The 25,952-nt window shown below is 40.2% G+C and overlaps 1 protein-coding gene across 1 annotated transcript; it reads left to right on the forward strand.

Moving 5' to 3' along the window:
* Positions 1-311: 311 nt before the first annotated feature.
* On the forward strand, positions 312-24,962 carry TBPL2 (TATA-box binding protein like 2). The gene is made up of 7 exons (XM_060003439.1): positions 312-365; positions 2,832-3,298; positions 4,090-4,177; positions 6,179-6,270; positions 9,623-9,790; positions 13,245-13,339; positions 24,886-24,962. Exons 1-7 carry the CDS (start codon positions 312-314, stop codon positions 24,960-24,962), a joined length of 1,041 nt encoding a protein of 346 aa, XP_059859422.1.
* Positions 24,963-25,952: the final 990 nt, after the last annotated feature.

The raw sequence follows: 25,952 nt of genomic DNA on the forward strand, positions 1-25,952 counted from the left end.
CAGCCCCAGCTCTTCTTCCCTTGCTCGAGACCCGTGGGCCCCTTGCTGAGCTCCGCACCCAGCTCCCTGGCTCAGCATCTATTCCCTCGCGCCGGCTACAGGAGCGTGGACTGCGCAGGCCCGGCACAAAGGCCCCACCCAGCCCCTGGTCCCCGGATCCCCGCCCCCAGCCCGGGCCACGCCTCGCCACGTGCGGCCGCGGGCGGATAAACGGCTTCCGCGCCCCGCGCGCCTTGTCCCAGTTAGCGGCAGCTCGAGTCGCGCTGGCTCTTCCCTTCGATTCCCAAACCCCTCCAGTGAGCCCTCCGTCCATGGAGGGGGAAGAAACGTTCCTGGAGCTCTTCCTGGCCCGATGCGCCACCCAGGTGAGCCTGGAAGCCGCCACCACGGTCCCAGAGTCAGGGTCCGCATCCCGCCCCATTGCTGGGCGCTGGGTGCTGCGCACTAAGGATTCTGGCTTTATTTTCTCTCTCGTAAAACTCCTAGCGACCCTAGGAGGTGGGCTTGATTATCCCCGTCTTTCAGTTGAAAAACATAGAAGGTTCGAGAGTTGAAATAACTTACCCAAGGTTGCCAACGGAGCTCGAACCTGGTGTAGTATGAATACAAATTGGAGGCACTTGTGGCTTCTTTCAGTTTGTGATTCTTACGTTTTTTGGGTTTTGTTTTTTAATTTAAGAACTGTAGAAACGAGAGGAAGGAGTCTTCAAAAAGAAAAGCGAGGGAAAAACTTTCGGCCGGCGGGGTGGTGTCGGATTCTTTTTTTTTTTTTTTTGCGGTACACGGGCCTCTCACTGTTGTGGCCTCTCGCGTTGCGGAGCACAGGCTCCGGACGCGCAGGCTCAACGGCCATAGCTCCCGGGCCTAGCAGCTCTGCGGCATGTGGGATCTTCCCGGACCGGGGCACGAACCCGTGTCCCCTGCATCGGCAGGCGGACTCTCAACCACTGCGCCACCAGGGAAGCCCCGGATTCTTTTTTTTGTTTTTTTAAATGTTATTTATTTTTGGCTGCATTGGGTCTTCGTTGCCGTGCGCAGGCTTTCTCTGGTTGCAGTGAGCGGGGGCTGCGCTTCGTTGTGGTGCACGGGCTTCTCACTGTGGTTGATTCTTTTGTTGCGGAGCACTGGCTCTAGGTGCGGGCCTCAGTAGTTGCAGCACGTGGGCTCAGTAGTTGCGGCACACGGGCTTAGTTGCTATGCGACATGTGGGGTCTTCCTGGACCAGGGCTCAAACCCGTGTCCCCTGCATTGGCAGGTGGATTCTTAACCACTGTGCCACCAGGGAAGTCCCCGGATTTTTAAATAGACAATGATTAGCAATGAGGTAGAAATAGTGAAGTCCCACAGCGTTTAACATTGCAAAAGGAGAGCCCACGCTGGAAAGGTTCTGAGAAAGATGAGTTAATGACTCTGCAAAGACAGTTTAACAAAAAGTTTCTTCAGGTATAAGGCCAAGGATGCAGGGAATACTCTGTAAGCATATTCTCTCGAAAGGAGGCTGTCAGGGTTCCACTGCCATAAAACATCCCCCTTTGATATCTTGTTGCCATTGCCTTAAATTCCTTGTTGAAGTTTAGTTCTTTGGGTGGAGGCTTTGTACCCTGCTAAAATGCCATAATGGGAGAAAGGAGGGGAGACACTGATAGTTGCAGGTATTAGTGCTTTAGTGTAAATTGGCTGATGGAATCTTTTCTGGCTAGAACAGAAGAGGCCAAAAAAACAATGGAGAGGAATCTGGGCCATTGTCCCCACCTCAGTGTCCCTCAGGGCCCATCTGTGGGATGGGGGTGGAGGGAGTTAGAGACTAATAACATAATTCAAAATGAAATAAGGTCAAATCTTATTTCCAGAGAATAAATGCATTCTTCTTAAAGTGTTTTCTTCTAACATTTAGTCACCCCTGCCATCTGCTGGACTTGTGGTAACAGCACAATTCAACAGGATCTAGCCAGACACTAGCTAAATAGCTTTGTGATGGAGAAGATGCAGCACAAGGCACTGGTGACTGTTCAATTGTCAGAAGTATGATCTTCTAAGGGATGAGGTTATCCTGCCAGCAGTGGTCAAAATCTAGAATCCAGGCCTGCAGCTTGGGTGAAGTGGATGGTAATATATGTACCAAGGATTTTTTTCCATAACAAAGGCCATGAATTTTACATTAGCTGCTTCCCACAGTTGCACGCCTCTTTCCCTCGGTTGATGATAATGGAAGTTGAGCAGCCTTCCCCGGACTGGAAGTATAATACATTGATTTAAAGTAGTCTTGCCATTTAAATTTCAATAACTTTTTCCCTATTGCACATTCACGTAAATGCAATGATTTCTTTTCCTTCCTTTGACTACAAGAAATAAAGATGGCTCCTTGTGGAGGCTTGATTAGCGCTCAAAGCTATCTCCTCAGCTTCCTTCACTTACTGCTCTTCTCTTTAAAATACGAATTTAAAACTCCAAAAAAATCTTTAAATCAACTTAAGGAGTACAGAAAATCTGTACTCTTCAAAGTACACACAGTTTAGAGCATGGTTGCCAAATTGCCTCAGTTACAAAATTGGATTTAGAGTGGCAACTTACTACAGGTCTAACCAAAGTAGGGAAAACATTTTATGAAAAATGCTTTTTCTGCATTTTAAGATATACTTTCCTGTTTTCGTTAAGTGTTGTAACCCTACAGTAGAATTTTAATGATATTTTGTGGAAAGAGCAGGGCATGAATATAAGCTACCTGAACTGCCTCATCGTGAACACACTGCCTGCCAGCCAAGGTGGCATCCCTTTGGTGTGACATGATGTTCTGTTTGTTGTGTTTTGTTTATGTTTTGGGAATGGCCTAGGATGACCTTGCTCCACCCAGATCACCCCTGCTCAGCCCAATTGTGCCTTATGATGTGTACATACCCAATTCATCCAATCCAGAGACTTTGTTTAATTCACAGCTTGAAGAAGTCACAGAAACATCTGGCAATTTCTCATCTGTGGATCTTAGCTTCCTACCAGATGAGCTTACCCAAGAGAATAAAGAACAGACTGTCATTAGAAGCAAGCATGAAACTGAAGAAAATTGTAAAACTAAAAGTTGGCAAAGTAGGTTGCCATTACCCAGCCAACAGGACGTTGACCTGGCCTTAAACAGCAGCAGTGGGTCAAATTCCCATTCACATCTCCACCCTGGTGATGCTGGTGATGCTGACTCAGCCCAGCCCTCTCCTGAGAAACCACACTCCTTGCCTCTGGCATCCATAACTCCCATGACACCAGTGACCCCTGTTTCAGGATGTTCTGGAATTGTGCCTCAACTACAGTAAGTTGTTGTTGTTGTTGTTGTTTTAAATGGGTGATGCTTCTGAGTACACATTTCATCAATATATTCCTGAATGGGATGATAATAGTGTAGGGAAGAGAATTTCAGATGTCATTTTCCTTGATTTTGTTAGTTCGTAATGGACTTTAGACAGTTTGGTTATCTGTAAAATGAAGCACTAACTCTTGATCTCCTAAGAGGGAGTTAAAGGTGAGTATACACATTCTTGAAGGATTGTATTGTTTATAGTAAAGCACTGTAGTTGAACCTTGTGGCTGGAGTTGGAATAACACAAAGGATATAAAGGTGTAAAATTGAATTTGATTTGCAAGTTGATTTGATATTGTGATTTCTATTTTGAGACATTTTGAAAAAGGTCTAAAGCTTAATTTTAGTCAGCTAGTCAGGAAATTTTAGAAAAAGCTATTTTTTTTGTTTGTTTGGCCTTGTGGCGTGTGGGATCATAGTTCCCCGACCAGGGATCAAACCCGCACCCCCTGCAGTGGAAGCGAGGAGTCTTAACCACTAAATGTGTTATTATACATTTCACATTTAGAATAATTCTCCCCCAGGAAGTCACCCAAACCTATGAAATGAGGAAGTTAATACGTTTTAATTATTTTTTACTTTTCATATCTGGTATAACTTAGGTTGACTTATTTCTTTTTTTAATTATTATTTTTATTTTTTTATACAGCAGGTTCTTATTAGTTATCTATTTTATACATATTAGTGTATATATGTCAATTCCAATCTCCCAATTCATCACATAGGTTGACTTTTTTCTTTAGGAATATAGTTTCCACTGTAAACCTGGCCTGTAAATTGGATCTGAAGAAAATAGCTTTGCATGCAAAAAATGCAGAATATAACCCAAAGGTAAGATTTCCCAGTAATTTTTTCCACAGTTAGGTTCTATTTAGATTTTCTTTCCTTCATATGATCATGATATTGACTCATTCCTTTGTTTTTATTTTTTAAAAAGAAAAAAATTTGTTAGTGAAAAGCTTTTGGCAACACAAGTTTAATCGGCTCATTCTCTGTTTTGAACTTATAAAAAAAAATCTCATTTTCTGTGCTGAATACAGTAATTATTGAGCAGTTCCTAAAAGTTCTTTCCCTTGTCATTCAGAAAAACCTTTCAGTATGACTGTTTTCAACCTGACTATGGAAATGCTACCTTTCTTACAATGTCATCATATTCTTGGAAATAATTTTTTCTAATTTTTGTCCTATCTCCTGACACCTGTGTATTTTTCCATTTACAGTTTCTCTTACCTGAGAAAGCTCAATTGTTTAAAGTGTAAAGTTCAAGTGTAAGATTCAGGGATTTTTTTGTTTTCCGTCAAAGTTTAATAAAATCTATTCTTTTTTGTGTCCTCCCAAGGCCAGGCATCCCATTTTCAATGGTCTATTTACCTAGGAAGTGGATTTGTTAATTCAATCAACATTTAACAATTTGGTGGGCTCTGTACTTAGTACAAAGATGAGTGAGGTCTGGTCCCTGCTGGGAAAAAGTTCACTGTCTTGGGTGGGGGAGGATTTATGGAGTTAGATGAAAAAGGTCATATTAGTCGGAACCCAGAGGACCTTGCCAACATCAACTATTTATGGATTAAGTATTTGTTTTTCCTGTTGTGTAGTGTTGTTGCTGACCTCTGAAGTGTTACCTGAATGTTACCGAATGCAGCTAAGCTTTCCTATTTATATTTCATGTAGCCGGCTATGATGAGGACAGAAAGGCAATGATGAGCTAGGATTTTTATGGCTGTAGCTACGATGGACCACACTATTGAGCAATCAACATTTTAAGCATATTTTATTCTCTACCATCCTCTGCTCTCCTCTCAGTTTGGTATACACAATCTGTCCAAACTTGGACTTGACAGCCAGAAAAATTCTGACTTGGCACTTAAGCTGCCTTGAGAATTTAACAAAATGAATGCCAGGTGAGAGCACTACCTTTTTAGTGAACACCTAGAAAACATTAATAGTCCTTGCTCGGCTCTGTGTAGTGCTGACTCAGGGTTCTTTTACTGTTAACACTTCATATCTGAAATTGCCAGTCTGGCCTTGGAGTGATCTGTTGTCCTGTGGAGTGGCTCTAACCCATGGAACTTTGGTCTTGCATGGTACCCACCCCAGTTTCCTTCCCAGCTTAATGGGGGAAGTTGATGTGGCAGGCCAGTGGTTCTCAGCCCTCCCCTGCGTCAGCAACACTTGGAGGACTTACCAGTGCTGCCGGCCTGGGGACCACATTGAGGACTATGGCGGGCAAGAGCTTGACAAATCAACTTTTTGTCATTCATCTTCAGAACACCTATCAATATATGTATTCTGTTCTATATTTTGGCTGCTTTTTAGTACATTCTAGAGTCTTGGCAAGGCTGTAACATGCTCCATACTTTTTTTTTTCTCAAAGAGTCTTTGAAAGAAAAGTATATCAAAGCAAAAAGCATGGAGTCTGATAGTCGTGGTTTTAAATCTCAACTTAACTGTTTCCTGTATAATGTTGGAAGTTAAATAACCACTTCGTTTCCCTGTGCACTAAATGGGAATTATAATGGATTCAGCTCAGTCCTGTCATGAGGTTAAATGCGATAAAACCTATAAAGCTCTTAGCATAGGGTCTGAAACATAACAGGTACTTAAATTTTAGCTTTACTATTATTATTCTTACCTGTTTTTTCAAAGTATGTACATTTTAGAATCATGATCGTTTTGTTAACCTTAACGTGGGAGAATAGACCCAGACAGGTTTTAGTTTTCCCATTAAATTTCAATTTATTCAACACTGTTTTCATGTCCAGCCCAGCTGGTCAGCTGGAATAGTGTTAACCCCTAGCAGAGGCTAATTGTCCTTTTGGCTTCTGTGTGTAGAGGTTTGCCGCCGTCATAATGAGGATCCGAGAGCCCAGGACTACAGCCCTGATATTTAGCTCTGGGAAAATGGTCTGCACAGGAGCCAGAAGGTAAGAGAAGCCATCCTCCCGCACTACCAGACAAATAATTCACTATGTAAAACAAGGAAGGGTGGCATTAAGGTTCTAAAACACATCGTAGAAGCAAAATACTTTGCTAAGGAGTTAAATTCATGAAATGCCAAATTTGGGGTTAAAAACATTCAGCCTCATAATACGGACTTATATCCCACTTTACAGTCCCCCATAGTGAAGGGGGCTTTACTAGGCTATTACAACTTGTTTCTAAGGTATATTTTAAAAGAAAAAAAAGGCTATAGTAGTGGTAAAGCCTGTTATAAACCTGGGAAAGAAGTTCTTGTGTATTTTCCTCATTGCAGGCAGAAGAATGGATAGAACTTTTTACAGGAGGGAAATTAGACATTTCTTGACCGCTAGCTTGAGCATTCACTCAGGAGGCAATCTCTTACAGGCTCATCTTTCCTGGATCTCATGCAGAGGTAGCCATGTGCTGATGTAGATCCTTTCACCATAGAACTAGTGGGAGAGCTGCTCTTCCCTCTAAGTGTTGGAGGATGAGTAGGAAGTTATCCTCCTGAAAGATAGTACCAATTTCTCCTCGCTCGAGAGATGCACCTAGTGTTCATTTTCTCTGGTAAACAGTGGTTGTTAATATTGTATTTTATATTTGCTAAATTGAGTGGCAAAAAGTTGTTTTAATCACATTTCTTTTGATTTAGTAGTGAGACTAACTTTTCATAAGCATATAAACTACCTACTGTATCTTTTGCCCAATATTCTGTGGAGATATTTGTCTTTTGGTATTTAAGTATTTTCACCATTTTATACCACAAATATTTTTCCCATATTAATGTTAGTGGTATTTTATGGGTTTTTTTAATGCAATTTAATTTTGTGTGTGTACGGTTAGTCTATCCAGCTTTTTTCTTTATGGTTTCAGTGTTTGGCTTCATGCTTAGGAAGGCGTTCTCCACACACAACATGACATAAGTATTGACCTCCATATATTTTTCTGGTTTTTTTCAGGTCCTGCTTTGTATTGAAGAAAGGAGGTTAATGTTTTGACTCATCTAGAACTTTCTCTGGATGATGGAAATGTTCTGTATCTGTGCTGTCCAATGTGGTAGTCTTTAGTCATATGTGACTTTTGAGTACTTGAAATAAGCTAATACCATGGAGGAACTGAACTTTTTATTTAATTTTAATTGATTTTAATTTAAATAGCCACATGTAGCTAGTGGCCACCATGTTGGGCAGAGCAGGTCTAGAATTTTACTTCAATATAAGATCATTTTTTTCAAATGCCCAGTCAGTGTCCCAGTACATTTATAGAAGAATCTATTTTGCTGTATTTCTCCTCCACCTGTTTTTACATGTTAAGTTCTTTACCTGTGTCTGAGTAAGTTTGTGGCCTTAACTCTTCTGTTGATCTGTGTATCCTTTGACCTAGAAATCTCCATTTTTAAGTCATTTTTGGACAACTCTGCAAGATAACTACAAGGATGTTCATTTCAGCATTGTTTAAAACAGGGGCAGAGGGAACAAATTTCTAGCAATACAGTTTTGAATAAATCATAAAATAAAATTATTTAGCCATGTATAGTATATTGAGTTGGAAGGATAAGTTGTGGGAGGGGAGAACACACAGATTCATGAGTGTTTTTTTCCTAATTCATGAGTTTTTGTTTCCTATCTGAATTTATTTGGTTCCCAAAATCTGATAGTGAAAACTTGGATGGTGAGTTCAGATTATAAGAGATATTTGTTATCCAAATCTATCTGGTTGTTGAATTTTGGATAGAGAGTTGTCAAAGTTTGGTTAGTATAAGAGATATCAGAATTATCTCCAAAAATTTAACCAAACGTATTCTCTTTAGTTGCAATAATCAGAGTTTGCATAGTGCAGGATACCTGCCTTTGCACAGAAAAGTGCAGAGGAGCCAAATTTATCAGTGGTAATTACCACTGGTGGTGAAATTTCAAGGTTCTTAACCTCTTTTCTAATATTTGTACAAGAAAATGTATGTAGATTTTAACTGTTAGTCGTTTGAATGGGAATTTCTGTGTGATACAAGAAACTATAAGGCTATGCAAATTCTTGAAATTTGACCTTATAAATATTAGCACTATGTCATTTAGACAAAATGTGGTTTTTCAAAATGGAAACCACTTATTTCACTGCTGTCTTGGGGACACGGCCTTGCTAGGGACTTTTCAGGAGTTGGTAATGGATGAGGAGAATCAACATGAAATGAGGTGATGTGAAAATGGCACAGTGTTGTGACAGATCTAGATTGGAAAGAGACTCTACCGCTCGCTCCCTTTTGTCCAGGCAAATAAGTTCAATCTGGCTTTTCTTTAACGTACTTCTGATTTTCAACTTAAAGGTGGGGATAACCCATAAGAGTGGGTGGAATTCATAGGATTCACCCACCAGGTGTTGCCCCTGTTTGGCAACCCCTGCTACTCACTGTTTTTATTTTGGTAGTGACCATTGAAAAGTATCTGATGAAAAATAAAGCCCCAGATCTCAGGATTTCACATTCTCTACCATGGATTTAAGGGTGGAGTAGGACAAACATTTAGAAGAACATAGCCACACAGTTGGATGAATCTATTTCTTTCTCATATTGAGTATGAGTTGAATGACAATTGTGTGAGAAAACCTGAGCAACATTGGGCAGATTTTGAGGTATTTTCATGTTTTTTTTTAAAGTATATAATTTGTCCCATAAAGTTCCAAGTCCTGGCATCCTATCTATGCCACTCAGCTGGCACATAACTTACTTCCTCGTGTTGATTTTTTTTGTATGTATGTATGTGTCCTTATTTTTGTTACTGCTGTTCCCATCTAAATGGTACACACCTTTAGACCAGAAGCATGATTCTAAAACCTTAGTGAGCATCACAGTCACTGGTGGGCTTGTTAAGACATAGATTGCTGGGCCCCAACCCCAGAATGTCTGCATGTCTGATGTGGGACCTGGGACTTTGCATTTCTAGCAAGTTCTCAGGTGGTAGTACTGCTGCTGGCCTGAGGACACTTTCTGAGAACCAGCGGAATAGTTAATTTCATCTAATAACACTTAAAACAAGTAAAAGAAAAAACTACCTTATATGTGAAAGATGGCAAATGAAGACAAAAATCTGTTTATGATTCAGTTCAACAACTGTACATTGTACCATACCCTTTTCTAGGTGCTAGGGACAAAAGTAGGGGAGGTAGGTCCTTCTCCTCAAAGTCTGTAGCTTCCTAGTATACACTGAAAGATAAACATGGTACATACGCTAAAAATACAATCAGGGAAGTGTGTGAATAAAGCCTAGCTAGTTAGCAGTCATAGTGATTAAGACATCTTTAATTACATTTGCCGTTCCCCAGCGAAGAGCAGTCTCGACTTGCAGCAAGAAAGTATGCTCGTGTGGTGCAGAAGCTGGGCTTTCCTGCCAGATTCCTCGATTTTAAAATTCAGAACATGGTTGGAAGCTGTGATGTGAGATTTCCTATTAGGCTGGAAGGTTTGGTGCTATCCCATCAGCAGTTCAGTAGGTATGATTGTTGCATAACTTAACTCTGAGTTTCCCAAGTTATTAAAGTTCTATTATGGGCTGCTTATATAATGTATTTTTTAGAGAAATATAATTTTTTAAAAAAAACTACAGTAAGTGAAAAGGTTAAGATGCTATACCTAAGTCCTCACTGGTTACCATGCGTGTCCAATCTTCTGCAATAGTGGTTCTCAAAACTAAATTGCATAGTAATCACCTGGACAGCTTATCAACACACATTCGTGCCTGGGCTGTGGTATGCAGAGATTCTGCTTGAATTTGCAGTTCTAACAAGCTCACAGGTGATGCCAGCACTGCTGTCCAGAGGCCCACATCCTGAGACCCCCTGATGTATAGATTTCTAAACAAATCTGGCTGGGGGGTGGTGGCAGTGGCCAGAAGAGCAAGGGGTATGACATGGATGAGGTTAAGTAGGAAGGGCTGACAGCTGGTGAGGGGAGAAAGGGCTGGAGAGAAGAAGAAAAAAAGAATGGCCATAGCACGTTCTTGGAAGACAATCCTATCTAGTTTTTGTCCTGTTGAGTTTGTTCAAGGGTTTTCTTTTTCTGTGTGTAGCTGTAGCCCCCACTATTGTTTTTTCTTTCACGGATTCATATTCCTTTGGGAGTATCTCTAGGCTGCCTGGCTTCTTCACACGTAACGTCTCCATCTCAACAGCAAATGCGCCTCCTCCTCCCTCAGCTGCTTCGGTGCTTCTCCCAGCCTGCTCAGGCCCTCAGAGAGCCGTGATGGAGGGTGACTGACAAACACCAAATGCCGCCACCCCTTGGGATATACACTTGGGCCAGGGCACTTGAACTGCCTTCGAGTCACAGATGCTCTTAAATTTTCATGATCTAGCTTGAACTGAAGTTCTTTCATTCTACTTTTCCGTCCCTTTGCCTTTGAGCAATCATTCTGTTTAATAGAGTAGAGAGGGATCACATAGCTCTGCTTTCTCTAGCATTTGTGAGCTGACATTTGTTAGCTCTCCTTTGAGACATGACCTAGACAGAAGTTAAAAATCGCCTTTTTCTTCCCCTGACTTTCCAAAAAAATTTGTTCATTCTGAGATTTAGCTTTTATGATACTTTTCAGGCAATATTTATTTTCCCCTTGATTATATTTTCTTTTTTCCTCTGCCTCAATTTTCTTCAGCATAGGCTTATTAAGTGCCTATGAGGTACCCATTGAGTTCATCGGGAAGTCCCCCACGCAAGACATATTCCCTCTTTATGTGTCCTTTTCTTTCTTCAATCTTGGAATAACTCATAGATTTATAGTAAAACCTTCATTTTTAAGAGTCTCTCAACTCATGCTTCGTCTTATCTTCCAGATCCTCAGCCTTGCACCTCCTGTCTATCTTTCTTGGAACCAACTTTTTCTGAACATGGGAAAGATGTTACCAGGGTCTTTTTCCTTTCATAATGTTCACATTTCTAGTTGTGGCCTTTTGTTTTTCACTTAAAGCAGTTCCTTTAACATTTCTTGTAAAGCTGGGTTGGTGGTACTGATCTCTTAGCTTTTGCTTGTCTGTAAAACTTTTGCTCTCTCCATCAAATCTGAATGACAGTCTTGCTGGGTAGGGTATTCTTGGTTGTAGCTTTTTCCCTTTAATCATTTAAAATACATTGTGCAACTCCCTTCTGGCCTGCAGAGTTTCTGCTGAAAAGTCAGCTGTGATAGCCTTATTGGAGTTCCCTTGTATGTAACTTGTTGCTTTTCCCTTGCTGCTTTTAATAGTCTCTCTTTATCTTTAATTTTTGGCAGTTTAAAAAATATTTATTTATTTATTCATTTGGCTGCATCAGGTCTTAGTTGCAGCACACAGGATCTTCGTTGCAGCATGTGGGATCTTTTGTTATGGTGCATGGGCTGGCTTCTCTCTAGTTCTGGCATGCGGGCTCCAGAGTGCATGGGCTCAGTAGTTGCAGCACATGGGCACAGTAGTTGCGGCACAAGGGCTCTGTAGTTGCAGTGCGTGGGCTTAGTTGCCCCACGGCATGTGGAATCTTAGTTCCCTGGCCAGGGATTAAACCCACATCCCCTGCACTGGAAGGCAGATTCTTAACCACTGGACCACCAGGGAAGTCCCAATTCTTGCCATTTTAATTACAGTGTGTCTTGGTGTGGTCCTCTTTGGGTTGATCCTGTTTGGAAGTCTCTGTGCTTCTTGGACCTAGACGTCTGTTTCCTTTCCCAGTCTAGGGAAGTTTACAGGTATTTACATACCAAAGACTTTTATTTTCTCTTTTCCCTTTTAGTGTCATAAGATTTGGCTGGAAGATTAGATGGAAACATTTCTTCTGTGCCCCAGACTTCACTTTCTTGGCTTGAACCTTGTAGTTCCCATAGAAGTTTCCCAGGGCTCCAGCTACTGTCATTGTGTCCCCAGTGTCCAGAAGTGGTTTGTGGGTAGAAGTCCTGACAGGCTTTCTGCAGTAAGATAGAGTGATGTCCCAGGAAGACATGTCCACCCGTAATGACCTCCACATACTTCAGATAGGTAGCCTCACCACTGTGATACATCTTGCTGGTGCCAATAAGAAGTTTCACATCTGCTGTGGTATGGGTCTTATTCATTGCAGAATGGAATGGAGTTTTTCTTTGTGACCTGGACTCACCCTTTAAGTGCAAAAATTCACGTGTATTATATATAGTGCTCCATTTCTCAGATTTCTTCAATTTCTTATATCTCCATTAGCCATTGTTTTGAGAATAGTTTTATTTCATCAACTTCTTCTTAACTACTGACTTCTTTTTTAAGCTTCTCAGGCCTTTCTAGGAATCTCTCCTCTTCTCTCTGGTGGAGTGTGGGGAAGCAGTTCTTAGCCCAATCATCCTTTGTTCCTCAGAGAAACCAGCTTACATTTGATAGTAAATATGAGTGAGTTACTACGTATAGGAACAAATCCTGAATTTTTAAAACTTGGGATGGTTTAGTTTTCTTTCTTTAGACGGCATCTGTCCAAAGACAAATTACAGTGGTCTAGAAATTTTTTTAGGTCCTATCCACTAAAAATGTTAACTTTAGGAGTTTATAAATACATACAAAATGTGCTCATTATTGTAGAACTTGGAAAATTTGGAAAATGTGTTATGTATTTTTATTGATACTTTTTTTGACAGATGGAAAATATTTAACTAACAAGATCTTAAAACATTAGATCTGATGTCCTAAATTATGTTGATCTATAGCTTAATTTCTAATTTTAATTTCATTTCCAAGTGAAATGATTTTCACTTGGAAAAATATTATGACCAAAAATGAATTCTATTCTTGACAGCTACAGAAATTACCTAGGACACTCAAGACTGCTTTTATCAAGATAGTCAAAAGGTTTTTGGTAAAAAAGCTTTTGAAAACTGCTTTTCAGTACACACTGGGTCTTAAATATTATGAGAAAGCAGTTGAATAGTGCTATTTTTAACCTTTTTCTTTTATATCTTAACAGTTATGAACCTGAACTGTTTCCTGGCCTTATTTACAGAATGGTAAAACCACGAATTGTGTTGCTTATCTTTGTATCTGGAAAAGTTGTGTTGACAGGTAAGTTCTAAGATTCTGACTTTCATAAAATTCAATAGCTATGTGTGTGCTTTGCTTTACATTTTAAATAGCTTTATGCACTATTATAAAGCAATTCTTGGTATTTTAGAATACCTGGGAAAAAAATGAAAAGTAGAAAGAAAGATAGCATCACCCATTGGCCCCAATAGTCAAACAATATAACTTTTTTCCATGTTTTTATGTCACTTTGGTATGTATATACATCTTTATATCCTACCTTTTAACATTATAACATATGTAGCTTAACTCATTGTTACAAACTCTTGATGAAGGCTTTTGACGGCTGAATAGCGTTCCAACAGAAGGGTCAACAAATCTTTTTCTGCAAAGGGCTAAATACTAAATGTTTTAGGTTTTATGGGCAGTAGAGTCTCTGTCACAACTACTGAACCCTGTCATTTTATTGTGAAAGTAGCCGTAGACATCACATAAAGGAAAAGGCTCTGAGGTGTGATTTTAATGTAATTCGTTTAATTTATATATATCAAGTAATTTTCTTCCTCTTCTTCTTTTTTTTTTTTTCCCCAACCATTTAAAATATAAAAATCAGTCTTAGCTCACAGGCTATACAAAAATCAGGCAGCAGACTAGGTTTGGCCAGCAGATCCAAGTTTTCCGACCTCCATTCTAACACGTTATTCCATCAAACTTATTCTCCCATTGTCAGGTGTTTATATGTTCTTTCTTTGCTGCTTATAAATGACACAAAACTTCGGCTGTTTTTATGTGTGGGATCATTTTATTAGTGTAAATGCTCAGAAATTGAACTTTTGTTTAAGGATTGGACCATGTTTAAGGTTCTTAGTACAAATTACTAAATTGTTTTAAAAAGGGTTATATATATATACATAGAACTGTATATATATACAGTTCTCCTATATCATATTTACATTCCTACCAGCAATGTTTCTTAAGTGTCTTTTACGAACCTCATCAGCATTCAAAACAAAAATGTACAAAAGAAAACTTTAACTACATAAGTGAAAGTGATCTCACTGCTTTAACCTCACTGGTACTCAGAACTAGAAATTGATCACTTTTCAACATATCCTGTAAATAGCATTTTATCTTTTGTAAATAGTATGTACATAACTTACTCCTTTCTTGTCTACTTAGTTTTTTAAAATTTTCTTTATTTTAATTTTTAAATTTTAAAAAATTTTATTGGAGTATAGTTGATTTACAATGTTGTGTTAGTTTCAGGTGTACAGCAAAGTGATTCAGTTATACATATACATATATTCATTCTTTTTCAGATTCTTTTCTCATATAGGATATCACAGAATATTGAGTAGAGTTCCTTGTGCTATACCGTAGGTCCTTGTTGGTTATCTATCTTATGTATAGTAATGTACATATGTTCATCCCAAGCTCCTGATTTATCTCTACCACCCATGTTTCCCCTTTGGTAACCATAAGTTTGTTTTTGATATCTGTAAGTCTGTTTCTGTTTTGTAAATAAGTTCATTTGTATCATTTTTGTAAAATTAGATTCTACATATGAGTGTTATCATATGATATTTGTCCTTTTCTGTCTGACTTACTTCACTTAGTATGATAATCTCTGGGTCCATCCATGTTGCTTCAAATGGCATTATTTCATTCTTTTTTATGGCTGAGTAATATTCCATTGTATTTATGTACTACATCATCTTTATCTATTCCTCTGTTGATGGACATTTAGGTTGCTTCCGTGTCTTGGCTATTGTAAATAGTGCTGTAGTGAACACTGGCGGGGGGGTACATTATCTTTTTTAATTCTGGTTTTCTCTGGATATATGCCCAGGAGTGGGATTGCTGGGTCATATGGTAGTTCTATTTTTAGTTTAAGGAACCTCCATACTGTTCTCCATAGTGGTTGTACCAATTTACATTCCCACCAACAGTGTATGAGGGCTCCCTTGTCTCCACACCCTCTCCAGCATTTATTGTTTGTAGACTTTGATAATGGCCATTCTGACCAGTGTGAGGTGATACTTCATTGTAGTTTTGATTTGCATTTCTCTGATAATTAGTGATGTTGAGGAGCTTTTTATGTGCTTTTGGCCATCTGTATGTCTTCTTTGGAGAAATGTCTGTTTAGATCTTCTGCCCATTTTTTGATTGGGTTGTTTGTTTTTTTTGACATAGAGCTGCATGAGCTGTTTGTATATTTTGGAGATTAATCCCTTGTCGGTTGCTTTGTTTGCAATATTTTCTCCCATTCTGTGGGTTGTCTTTTTGTTTTGTTTATGGTTTCCTTTGATGTGCAGAAGCTTTTAAGTTTAATTAGGTCCCATTTGTTTATTTTTGTTTTTATTTTCACTAAGGATTTGTATGAGTTCACCATAATATCAAAAGTAACTACTTTATTTGTGACTTTTTCCAGGTGACTTATTTTTACATAAAGAAGGTTTTTAAAATTCTTGAAGTAAATGGTTGAGACTCTTTTCCTTATTCTTCTCTGCAGTAGTTATTTCCACTATTTTATCTTCCAGGTCACTTATCCGTTCTTCTGCCTCAGTTATTCCGCTATTGATACCTTCTAGAGTATTTTAAATTTCATTTATTGTGTTGTTCATCATTGCTTGTTTCCTCTTTAGTTTTTCTAAGTCCTTGTTAAATGTTTCTTGCATTTTCTCTATTTCCAAGATTTTGGATCATCTTTACTATCATTATTCTGAATTCTTTTTCAGGTAGACTGCCTATTTCTTCTTCATTTGTTAGGTCTGGTGGGTTTTTACCTTGCTCCTTCATCTACTGTGTGTTTCTCTGTCTTCTCATTTTGCTTGTCTTACTGTGTTTGGGGTCTTCTTTTCGCAGGCTGCAGGTTCGTAGTTCCTGTTGTTTTTTGTGTCTGTCCCCAGTGGCTAAGGTTGGTTCAGTGGATTGTGTAGGTTTCCTGGTGGAGGGGACTAGTGCCTGTGTTCTGGTGATTGAGACTGGATCTTGTCTTTCTGGTGGGCAGGTCCATATCTGGTGGTGTGTTTTGGGGTGTCTGTGGCCTTATTATGATTTTAGGCAGCCTGTCTGCTAATGGGTTGTGTTGTGTTCCTGTCTTGCTAGTTGTTTGGCATAGGGTGTGCAGCACTGTAGCTTGCTGGTCGTTGAGTGGAGCTGGGTCTTTGTGTTGAGATGGAGATCTCTGGGAGATTTTCGCCTTTTGATATTACGTGGAGCTGGGATGTCTCTTGTGGACCAGTGTCCTGAAGTTGGCTCTCCCACCTCAGAGGCACAGCCCTGATGCCTGGCTGGAGCACCAAGAGCCTTTCATCCACCCGGCTCAGAATAAAAGGGAGAAAAAGTGGAAAGAAAGAAAGAGGATAAAATAAAATCAAGTGAGATAAAGTTATTAAAATAAAAAATAATTAAGAAAAAAAAATTTTAAGTAAAAAAAAAAAACCGGACGGACAGACCCGTACGACAAATGGTGAAAGCAAAGCTATACAGACAAAATCTCGCACAGAAGCATACACATATACACTCACAAAAAGAGGAAAAGGGGAAAAAATAATCTATCTTGCTCCCAAAGTCCATCTCCTCAATTTGGGATGACTCGTCTATTCATGTATTCCACAGATGCAGGGTACATCAAGTTAATTGTGGAGCTTTAATCCGCTGCTCCTGAGGCTGCTGGGAGAGATTTACCTTTCTTTTCTTTGTTCGCACAGCTCCCAGGGTTCAGCTTTGGATTTGGCCCTGCCTCTGCGTGTAGGTCGCCTGAGGGCGTCTATTCTTCGCTCAGACAGGACAGGGTTAAAAGAGCAGCTGCTTCGGAGACTCTGGCTCACTCAGGCCAGCGGGGAGGGAGGGTTATGGAGTGCAGGGCGAGCCTGCGGCGGCAGAGGCTGGCATGACGTTGCACCAGCCTGAGGCGCGCTGTGCTTCTCCCGGGGAAGTGGTCCCTGGATCACGGGACCCTGGCAGTGGCGGGCTGCACAGTCTCCCGGGAGGGGAGGTGGGGAGAGTGACCTGTGCTTGCACACAGGCTTCTTGGTGGCGGCAGCAACGGCCTTAGCGTCCCAGGCCTGTCTCTGGGGTCTGCGCTGATAGCTGCGGCTCGAGCCCGTTGCTGGAGCTCCTTTGAGTGGCGCTCTTAATCCTCTCTCCTCGCGCACCGGGAAACAGAGAGGGAAGAAAAAGTCTCTTGCCTCTTCGGCAGCTCCAGACTTTTTCCCGGCCTCCCTCCCAGCTAGCCGTGGCGCACTAACCCCTTCAGGCTGTGTTCACACCGACAACCTCAGTCCTCTCCCTGGGATCCGACCTCTGAAGCCCGAGCCTCAGCTCCCAGCCCCCGCCCTCCCGGGCGGGTGAGCAGACAAGCCTCTCGGGCTGGTGAGTGCCGGGGCTGGTGAGTGCCGGTCGGCACCGATCCTCTGTGCGGGAATCTCTCCGCTTTGCCCTCCGCACCCCTGTGGCTGCGCTCTCCTCCGCCGCCGCTCTGAAGCTTCCCCCTCCGCCACCCGCAGTCTACGCCCGCGAAGGGGCTTTCTAGTGTGTGGAAACCTTTCCTCCTTCACAGCTCCCTCCCTGAGGTGCAGGTCCCGTCCCTATTCTTTTGTCTCTGTTTTTTCTTTTGCCCTACCCAGGTACGTGGGGGGGTTTCTTGCCTTTTGGGAGGTCTGAGGTCTTCTGCCAGCGTTCAGTAGGTGTTCTGTAGGAGTTGTTCCACGTGTAGATGTATTTCTGATGTATCTGTGGGGAGGAATGTGATCTCTGCGTCTTACTCTTCGGCCATCTTCCTCTGCTTCCCGGAGACTCTTTTCCATACCATTCTACTGAAGTTTACTATTTTTGCCTTATTTTGTCTGACTTTTTCCACATTTTAGTCTCCTGTACCAGGATGAATACCAAGTTTATATGGTACGAGCCACATTGATTATACCCCACCCCCAAACAGCTAGCTAGACATCTTAAAACTACATGTTCTCCTCATTATTAACTTGTGATGACTCCTTTTGACCTTTATTTTTATATATGGGTCTGTTCTCCAGTCCTGCCTTTGCTCCAGAAATATGCTATGATAATCCTATTATATTTATACTATATTGTGGTTATAAATGTGCTTTCATTCTAGTGGTCTCTATATCTGATAGGGCCAGTTTCCCCTCTTTACTCCCCTCTTTATATCCCCAGTTTACTTCTCTTTTGTTAGCTCCTCTCAAATATTTATTCTTCCAAATAAACTTTAAAATTTTATAACATCTTGCCCCATCTAAAACCAATTGAGTTTTCTGCATTAGCTGAATTAATTTGAGAAACTTTCTATCACTCAGCATCCAAAAACACGGAGTATCTGTTGTTAAGTCTTCTTTTAGAACTCAGTAAGCTCAGTAAGTTTTGTAGTTTTCTTTTCTCTAAAAAGGAATCTAATGTGTCTTCAAAGTGGGGAAAGCCTGTTTGGAATTCAAGAGCCTTTTGAATACAGCAAAGCTGCAATTCCTCAGATGCCACCAATATAGTGTCTGGAATAATTAAGACCTCCTAGTGACTGACATAAAGTTTCCCTCTATATGTTCTGAAGGAAGGGGAAGAAGTCTGCAAAGTAAATGGAATAGAATAGATATTGGAGGCAAATATAGGCCCTACTCAAGGGAATAAACTTCAAGACCTTTGGAAGGATGCTTTCATCTATGTGCTATGTATTATTATGAACTGTCTTATTAAAAGTGCAAATTGCCAAGTACAGGCTAAGTTCCTATTACAGGTACACCAGAACAAGTTTCTTTAAATATTCTTAATTCAGACCAACTTTCTTACCCCAAATTAAAAGGAAAAAAAAACTTTCATGTGCACATTTGCTAGAAGTTTCAAATCACACAAGTAAAGGATTGTCAACACACAGTCCAGAAGACCATACAGTATACTTCTCTTAAAATTTGTTAATGCATTCAGCCCAAAGAACAGGCAAAGCTAAATTTCTTCACTCTTGTAAGACATAGATCATCACTTTTGTGAAGAGGCGGAAAGAGATATATTGATTGAAATCCAAATTTCTGCTTATACGTATTTTGAAGTAAAAGCTAGCCAATGTCTTACTACTAAAATATGGATAATTACCATCTATTGAGTTTTTTTCCCCTGTTTATGCCATATTGTCTTAAAGTACTTTACCTAGAACAACATGGCTTAGGTTGCTTTTGCTCCAAACCTAGAGACAAATGCTCCTTATTCCTTAACCTTAGTTACCTAGACTCTTTTCACCTGCAAGTGGGTTAAAACCTCAAGGACCCAATTTTGGGTGTACACCTGGGGAAAGGGATCAAAGAGGCTTCCTTTTAGCCTTGACTCTAGAACTTCAGCTGGGGATGGTCGTGTAGAGCAGCCAGTGGAGTCCTAGAGGCTCCCATGGTCTAGCCCAACATGGCAAGACTCTGCAGAGCTGTTTTAAAATCAAGGTCCCAGCAAGGGTAAGTAACTTTTGCCTAGAAAGTGTTAGAGTGTTGAAATTACAAACACACTTTGAATTTCACTGTATTAAATAGTGGATCCCAGCTCTCCCCTAGGTAGGAGCCGTAGAACACCAATGTACATAAAACAAATGGGTGGCAATTTGAAACTTTTGTATCACATGCCGCTTGCAGGGTCTTCGAAAATAATTTATCCTTGTAAAATTGTCTTGTTCCCTTGAGGTGCCAGAGCTGCAGCCACCATGTCTAAGGCTACATCTGAATGAATGGTTAAGTGAGCTGAGGCTCTACTATCCTACTTTGTCATGGTCCCAGACAGCAAACAGCGAAGGGACCTGGGTCAAGCTTAACACTGCTTTTCCAGGTCTGTGCTGCTTTTCTATGGTTAATGTGACATTTAGGACCAATGATTTTTCTCAAACCATGGTAAAATGAATAGTATAGCTAGGATCTGCTGCAACAATATACAATGAACAGCAAATACGTCAACTTTCACTTCTAAGATGAGACGTAATAGAGTTAAGATATGTTGGGCACTCATGTGCCAGGCACTATGATAAGTAAGGGCTTTTATGTGGGTTCTGGTTAACTCTTTGAGGCTGTACTTAATATCTCAGTCTCCTCACCTGTAAAATGAGGACAATGGAGGGCTTCTCTGGTGGCGCAGTGGTTGAGAGTCCGCCTGCCGATGCACGGGACACAGGTTCATGCCCCGGTCCGGGAAGATCCCACATGCCGCTGAGCAGCTGGGCCCATGAGCCATGGCCGCTGAGCCTGCATGTCCAGAGCCTGTGCTCCGCAACGGGAGAGGCCACAACAGTGAGAGGCCCGCGTACAGCAAAAAAAAAAAAAAAAAAGAGGACAATGGAGAGATCATGTAACCTTAACAATGTCAAACAGCTATACGTGCTGCACATGCCTGGCTTCAGAGCCCACCATCTTCTCGTACTCACCGTCCCCCAGCTCTTTCGATGTCTGTGAAAACGCCTGTGTGGTCTTTTGGGCACCTTCCTCCTAATCCTCCTTGTCAGCTAAGGAATGATAAATACTCTCTTAGTGGTGAGAGGCAGCAGGTGTGTTGGCTAAGAGGCTGAGCTCTGGAAGCCAATTGTCTAGTTTGAATCCAAGCTTTACCATTTATTGGCTGTGTTGACCTTGGGTGAGTTTGTTCTCCACCTTGATTTCCACATACGTAAAAGTCGGGTGCCCATAGAAGCTACCTGCTAAGTGTTATGAGGAGGCAGAAGAACAAGGCCTGGCGTACAGTAAACATGGTGTAAACGTTAGCTGTTATTACCTCCCACTCTTCTTCTTTTTTCCCTAGCATTCAAAAAGGTGAAATTTTGCTCTCATGCCTTGCCCAGATGATAGGAATATGAAATTTAAAGAGGCTTTAGAAAAATACTTCACGCACTTATTTCCTTCCAGCATAAAGAACGAAGAAGCTGGATCTTTGTTACCAAGGGCCACTCTCAATCAGTTAGATGTCAGTGGTTCTTGGAAATGAACCAAGAACCAAGAGGGCAGCATAAAAATGGCAAGACTTAATAGTGAGTGGGCCAGAGACAGAACAGGATATCCCTGTCAATCATTACTGGGAATCCACCACTAATAGTGACTTAGTATATACTGTAAAATGTATACCTTGAGTGATTAAATGCTGGGTTTTTTTGCAATTTGTAAGATTTTCGTGCACACGCGTATGCTATCACTTGGAAAAATAAGATGTGTAGTTGTGACTTGGTATAAGAATAGTATTGTAAAATCCAAGTAGTATTGGAAAGTGATATTTGGGCTGGCTAAGGGGTAGGGATGAGCTTACAAACCTTATCGACAGGTGATAGATATTTAAGAAACTTTGGGTGCCTACCAGGTACATATTACTGTTTTGGGTGCTGAGGATACCAAAGCAAATATAACATACCCCTCATCTGGCAAAAATCCTGCCCTGGTGAGGAAGAGAAATTACGTGATACTGGTTCTCACAGAACCAAATAATAAGCCATGTGTTCGTGGGCCAGCCATCCCAGCATCCCTAATCCTGAAGTACATTCTTCTAGGACAATAATAATGGCTTAAATCTTGTTAAATGTTATGGTTTGCAAAGGACTTTTTGCAAAAACTTGCTCATGTAACCCTTATAGTAACCCTATGAGAAGGCTGTTGTCCTTATTTATAGGTAAGGAAATGGAAACTCAGAAGTTAAACAATCTGCCTGTGATTTCAAACCTAGTTAGTTGTAGACCTTGCATTTGAGCCCATATGGTTTGATCTCAAGCCAGTCCTTTCTCCAATGCACCAGCCACAGAATTTCTACCTCATTTGCCGCAGTTAGGAATGGCGTTTATCCCCCAAAGTGGTGGTCATCGTTACTTGAAGGAAAGGACTGGTAGGTTTTGCATAAAAGACAAGGGTCATATATATAATCAGAGTCTGGTGCTACAAATTGGGATGTTTGATTATAGATTGATTATTAATAGGACTATGGGGACAATTTAGGTTTCCTCAAAATTTTTATGCCAATATTTCAGTGAGGAGATATTTCACTAAATTGACCGAATCCCCTCATTGGGATTTACAATTCCTGGCAGTGTTTATTTGATGACTTTTGGTGTAAAGGAAGGAACACTGGATACATGAGGTCTTCCCTCATAGCTGATACTCATGATTCAGGGGAACTTCAACTTCTTAGGCCTCGTTTTCCCACACAGGAAATAAAAAAATTGTACTAGATAATTTCCCTAAAGCCCTTTTGTGTCTAAAGTTGTTTTTCTATGATATAAAATAATGATCACTCTCAATGTCCATTCCCTCTTGGGTGATGGGTGTTTTCTACTCTCTAGGGGATGCCAGAACGTTATACTCTTTTGGGCTTAAATGTAATGCTCTTAGGTATGATTTTTTTTTTTTAAGTGTTAAGAAAAAAACCCAAAGTACATGGTTACCCAAAATGCTGGACCTAAATACTCTGTTACTCAATTAAATATAAAAAGAACCTTAGTTTAGGGGAGGGGGGCATTGGGTGAATGTGTGTGTGTTTGCTATACCTATTATACTTCACTGTCTCCCAATTAAAGCTGTTCTGTTCAAATGTATCCAGAAGCTGAAAAAGTCCATCAAACCAGAGGCAGAGAGTCTTTTTATAGTAGTGTTTTACTTAACTGCTTCCCCAACTCACTTTTTGGTTTCTACAAAACCAATCTCTTAAGAAACTAAAATTTTAGTGCTATAATTAAAATTTGCTGAGACTTAAGGGATTTTTCCTACCTCAGAGGTACAGAGTTTCTGTTAAGCATGTCAATAATTCACCTTCCTCCCCACCCCACATCTTTGAGGGTGGAGACTCAGAGAGTAAATTCTTTGGCAATGAATAAGTAACTTGTTGCCCTTACCTATCCCACCCCCCGGTTTTAGGCTTATAATTACTTCATTTTTGATTCTTAAATTTTTTTAAATTTATTGAGGTGAAATTCAAATAGTACGAATTTAACCATTTTAAAATGAACAATTGAGGGGCATTTAGTTCATTCAGAATGTTGTGCAACCACCGCATCTAGTGCCAAAATGTTTTCCATTACTCCAAAATAAAGTCCCATATCATTAGGCAGTTTTTCCCCATTTCTCCCTCACCCTAGCCCCTGGCAATCACCAGTCTTCCTTCTGTCTCTGTGAATTTACCTATTCTGGAGACTTCATATAAATGGAATCATACAATATGTGACCTTTCATGTCTGGCTTCTTTCACTTAGCATAATGTTTTTGAGGTTCATCCAATTGCAGTATGTATCAGTGCTTGATTCCTTTTTATGGCAGTATAATATTACATTGTATGTATCTACCACAATTTGTTTGTACATTCATCTGTTGGTAGACACTGGGTTGTTTCCACTTTGGGGCTATTATGAATAGTGCGGCAATGAATATGCAGCTACATGCCTGTTATTTGTTTGAGTACTTGTTTTCAATCTGAGGGGGTATATACCCAGATACCCAGGAGTGAAATTGCTGGGTCACATGGTAATTCTTATTTTTACATTTTTGAGGAATTGCCGAACTGTTTTCCATAGTAGCTGAACCATTTTAAGTTCCCACCAGCAATGTATGAGGGTTCCAATATCTCAGTCTCTTTGCCAACACTTGCTATTTTCCATTTTTTAAATTATTATAGCTCATCCTGGATTCTGAATCCTGATTTCTACCTGCTTCTCAAATCTGGTGATCCTCATTTCGGTAATTCCCTCTCACTAGTCCCATCCTTCAACCAGATAACCACTTCTCACAGGTTATTCCTGCTCTCTCACTGAGCCTTCCTCCTTGTTTATAGTTCTCAAGAACGAGTCTTTACCAACTTAAACTATCTCCATTTTTCTTCATGCTAACAGTTTTTATATTTTCATTAATCTCCTTGCCTCCTGCCCAATAATATCAGATAATAGTTTCCCGATTAGCTGACAGTTCCACATAAACATAAATACCACCAGTCCTTAACCCTTAGCATAATGTGTCTGCATAGCTTTGAAAGGGGAAAGTTAGTAGTGGTGGTTGGTGGTGAGAGATATGAGTAGGGCTGACTGATAATCTCTTTCAAGGGTGGGGAATGTCTAATTCACGTTTTTATCCATCTTAACTCCTAGAGCAGTTATAATTAAAGAGCTCTTGAAACTTTAAGGGTAACAATGGTACCGTTTTCCCCTCTAATAATCCCTTCCCATATACTAAAATTTAAAACTTTAGAATAGTTTGTCTCAGTCAGTATTAGGGAATCAGCATGTTAACTAGACATGAGTAGATCAAAGGAAGTTCCTTTTGCTGGTAGCTAAGTGCCCACAGGTGCTGATGAAGGTCATGTTCTGTGGTCACATTCATGACACACTGAGAGATAACATTTCATATTTCATACTATGCCCTAGGAGGCCAAAGACATACTGATACTGGAGAACTCTGCTCTAGGGTATGTGTTTGTGGGAATGTAGCTGTGGTCACCAAATTCTTTTGTCTTTACCAGGAATAAATGTCACTTCTCAGGTACACCTAAAGAGATGTTATTGTATTAAAAGTAACTGGAGATGACAATGAAGTTTTAAGAATATTTTAGTATTGTTTTTAATGATTATGTAAACTTGGATTTCTTTATAGGTGCCAAAGAACGTTCTGAGATCTATGAAGCATTTGAAAACATCTATCCTATTCTAAAGGGTTTTAAAAAAACTTGAGTATATCATTCAACATCTCACAGTATGTTGGTTTGAATATGTGCAAAAGCCCAGCACAGAAACTGCTGGATTATAGATATTCCATGCACATTTTGACTTCAGTTATTAAAGTGTGATTCTGTATGAGTAACCATGCCTAAGAAATGAAGAAACTTTTTTTCAAAATGACTCGTGTATGTTATTTTTAAAATGGAAAAAGTAAACTTACTTCAGAATTTGAAAGATTTAGGGCCTTGCTAGAATGATACTGTAACATCATTAAAATTTAATGCTTTGCTCTTGTTAAAGATGTAGTACATTAACATGTGTTCTCTAAAAATACATAGCAATATATAGAAATTTCAAATAACTGCATAAAACAGGATAGAAAATTGTCTGTTTTTGGCTTTTTAAATATTGAGTAGATGATCCGGGCCATTGGGTACGGGCCTGTGAAGGATCCTGTCAGAAGACAAATGAAACATGGAAGTCTGAAAACTTAAGAAAAATTAAACAAACATCCTTTTGTTTGAAATGGTCAGAGAAAATTATTTCTCTCCCTTAAAAATAAATCTTAAACTTTCAGGAACCATTCAGGTTTAGTATAAGGTCTTCTTTGAAAACAGTTTAGGGATTTTGGGCTTTTGGGGGGTACTTTTATAATCCTATGTAATTGTATTAAAATAGACCAGATAAGACTAAGAGGCTGGAGCAAAGAGCTCAGCTTCAAGACCTAATTAGGTTGTGGAATCAGCCGCATTTGATGGAGAGGTGGAGATTAACAGGGAGGGATGGGCTAACAGGAGTCATGGCCCTTGTTCCCAAGTGGGCAGTGATTGTCTTTCACTAAGATGAGGAGACATTTGTGGGGAGGGAGAGTTCAGGGTTTTTTTGTTTTATTTTTGTTTTGGCGGCACCGTGCAGGCTTGTGGGATTTTAGTTCCCCGACTAGGGATCAAACTGTGGCCCTCAGAAGGGAGAGCTTGGAGTCCTAACCACTGGACTGCCAGG

The sequence above is a fragment of the Delphinus delphis genome, chromosome 2 (genome assembly GCF_949987515.2).
Source record: "Delphinus delphis chromosome 2, mDelDel1.2, whole genome shotgun sequence".
Taxonomy (NCBI): domain Eukaryota; kingdom Metazoa; phylum Chordata; class Mammalia; order Artiodactyla; family Delphinidae; genus Delphinus; species Delphinus delphis.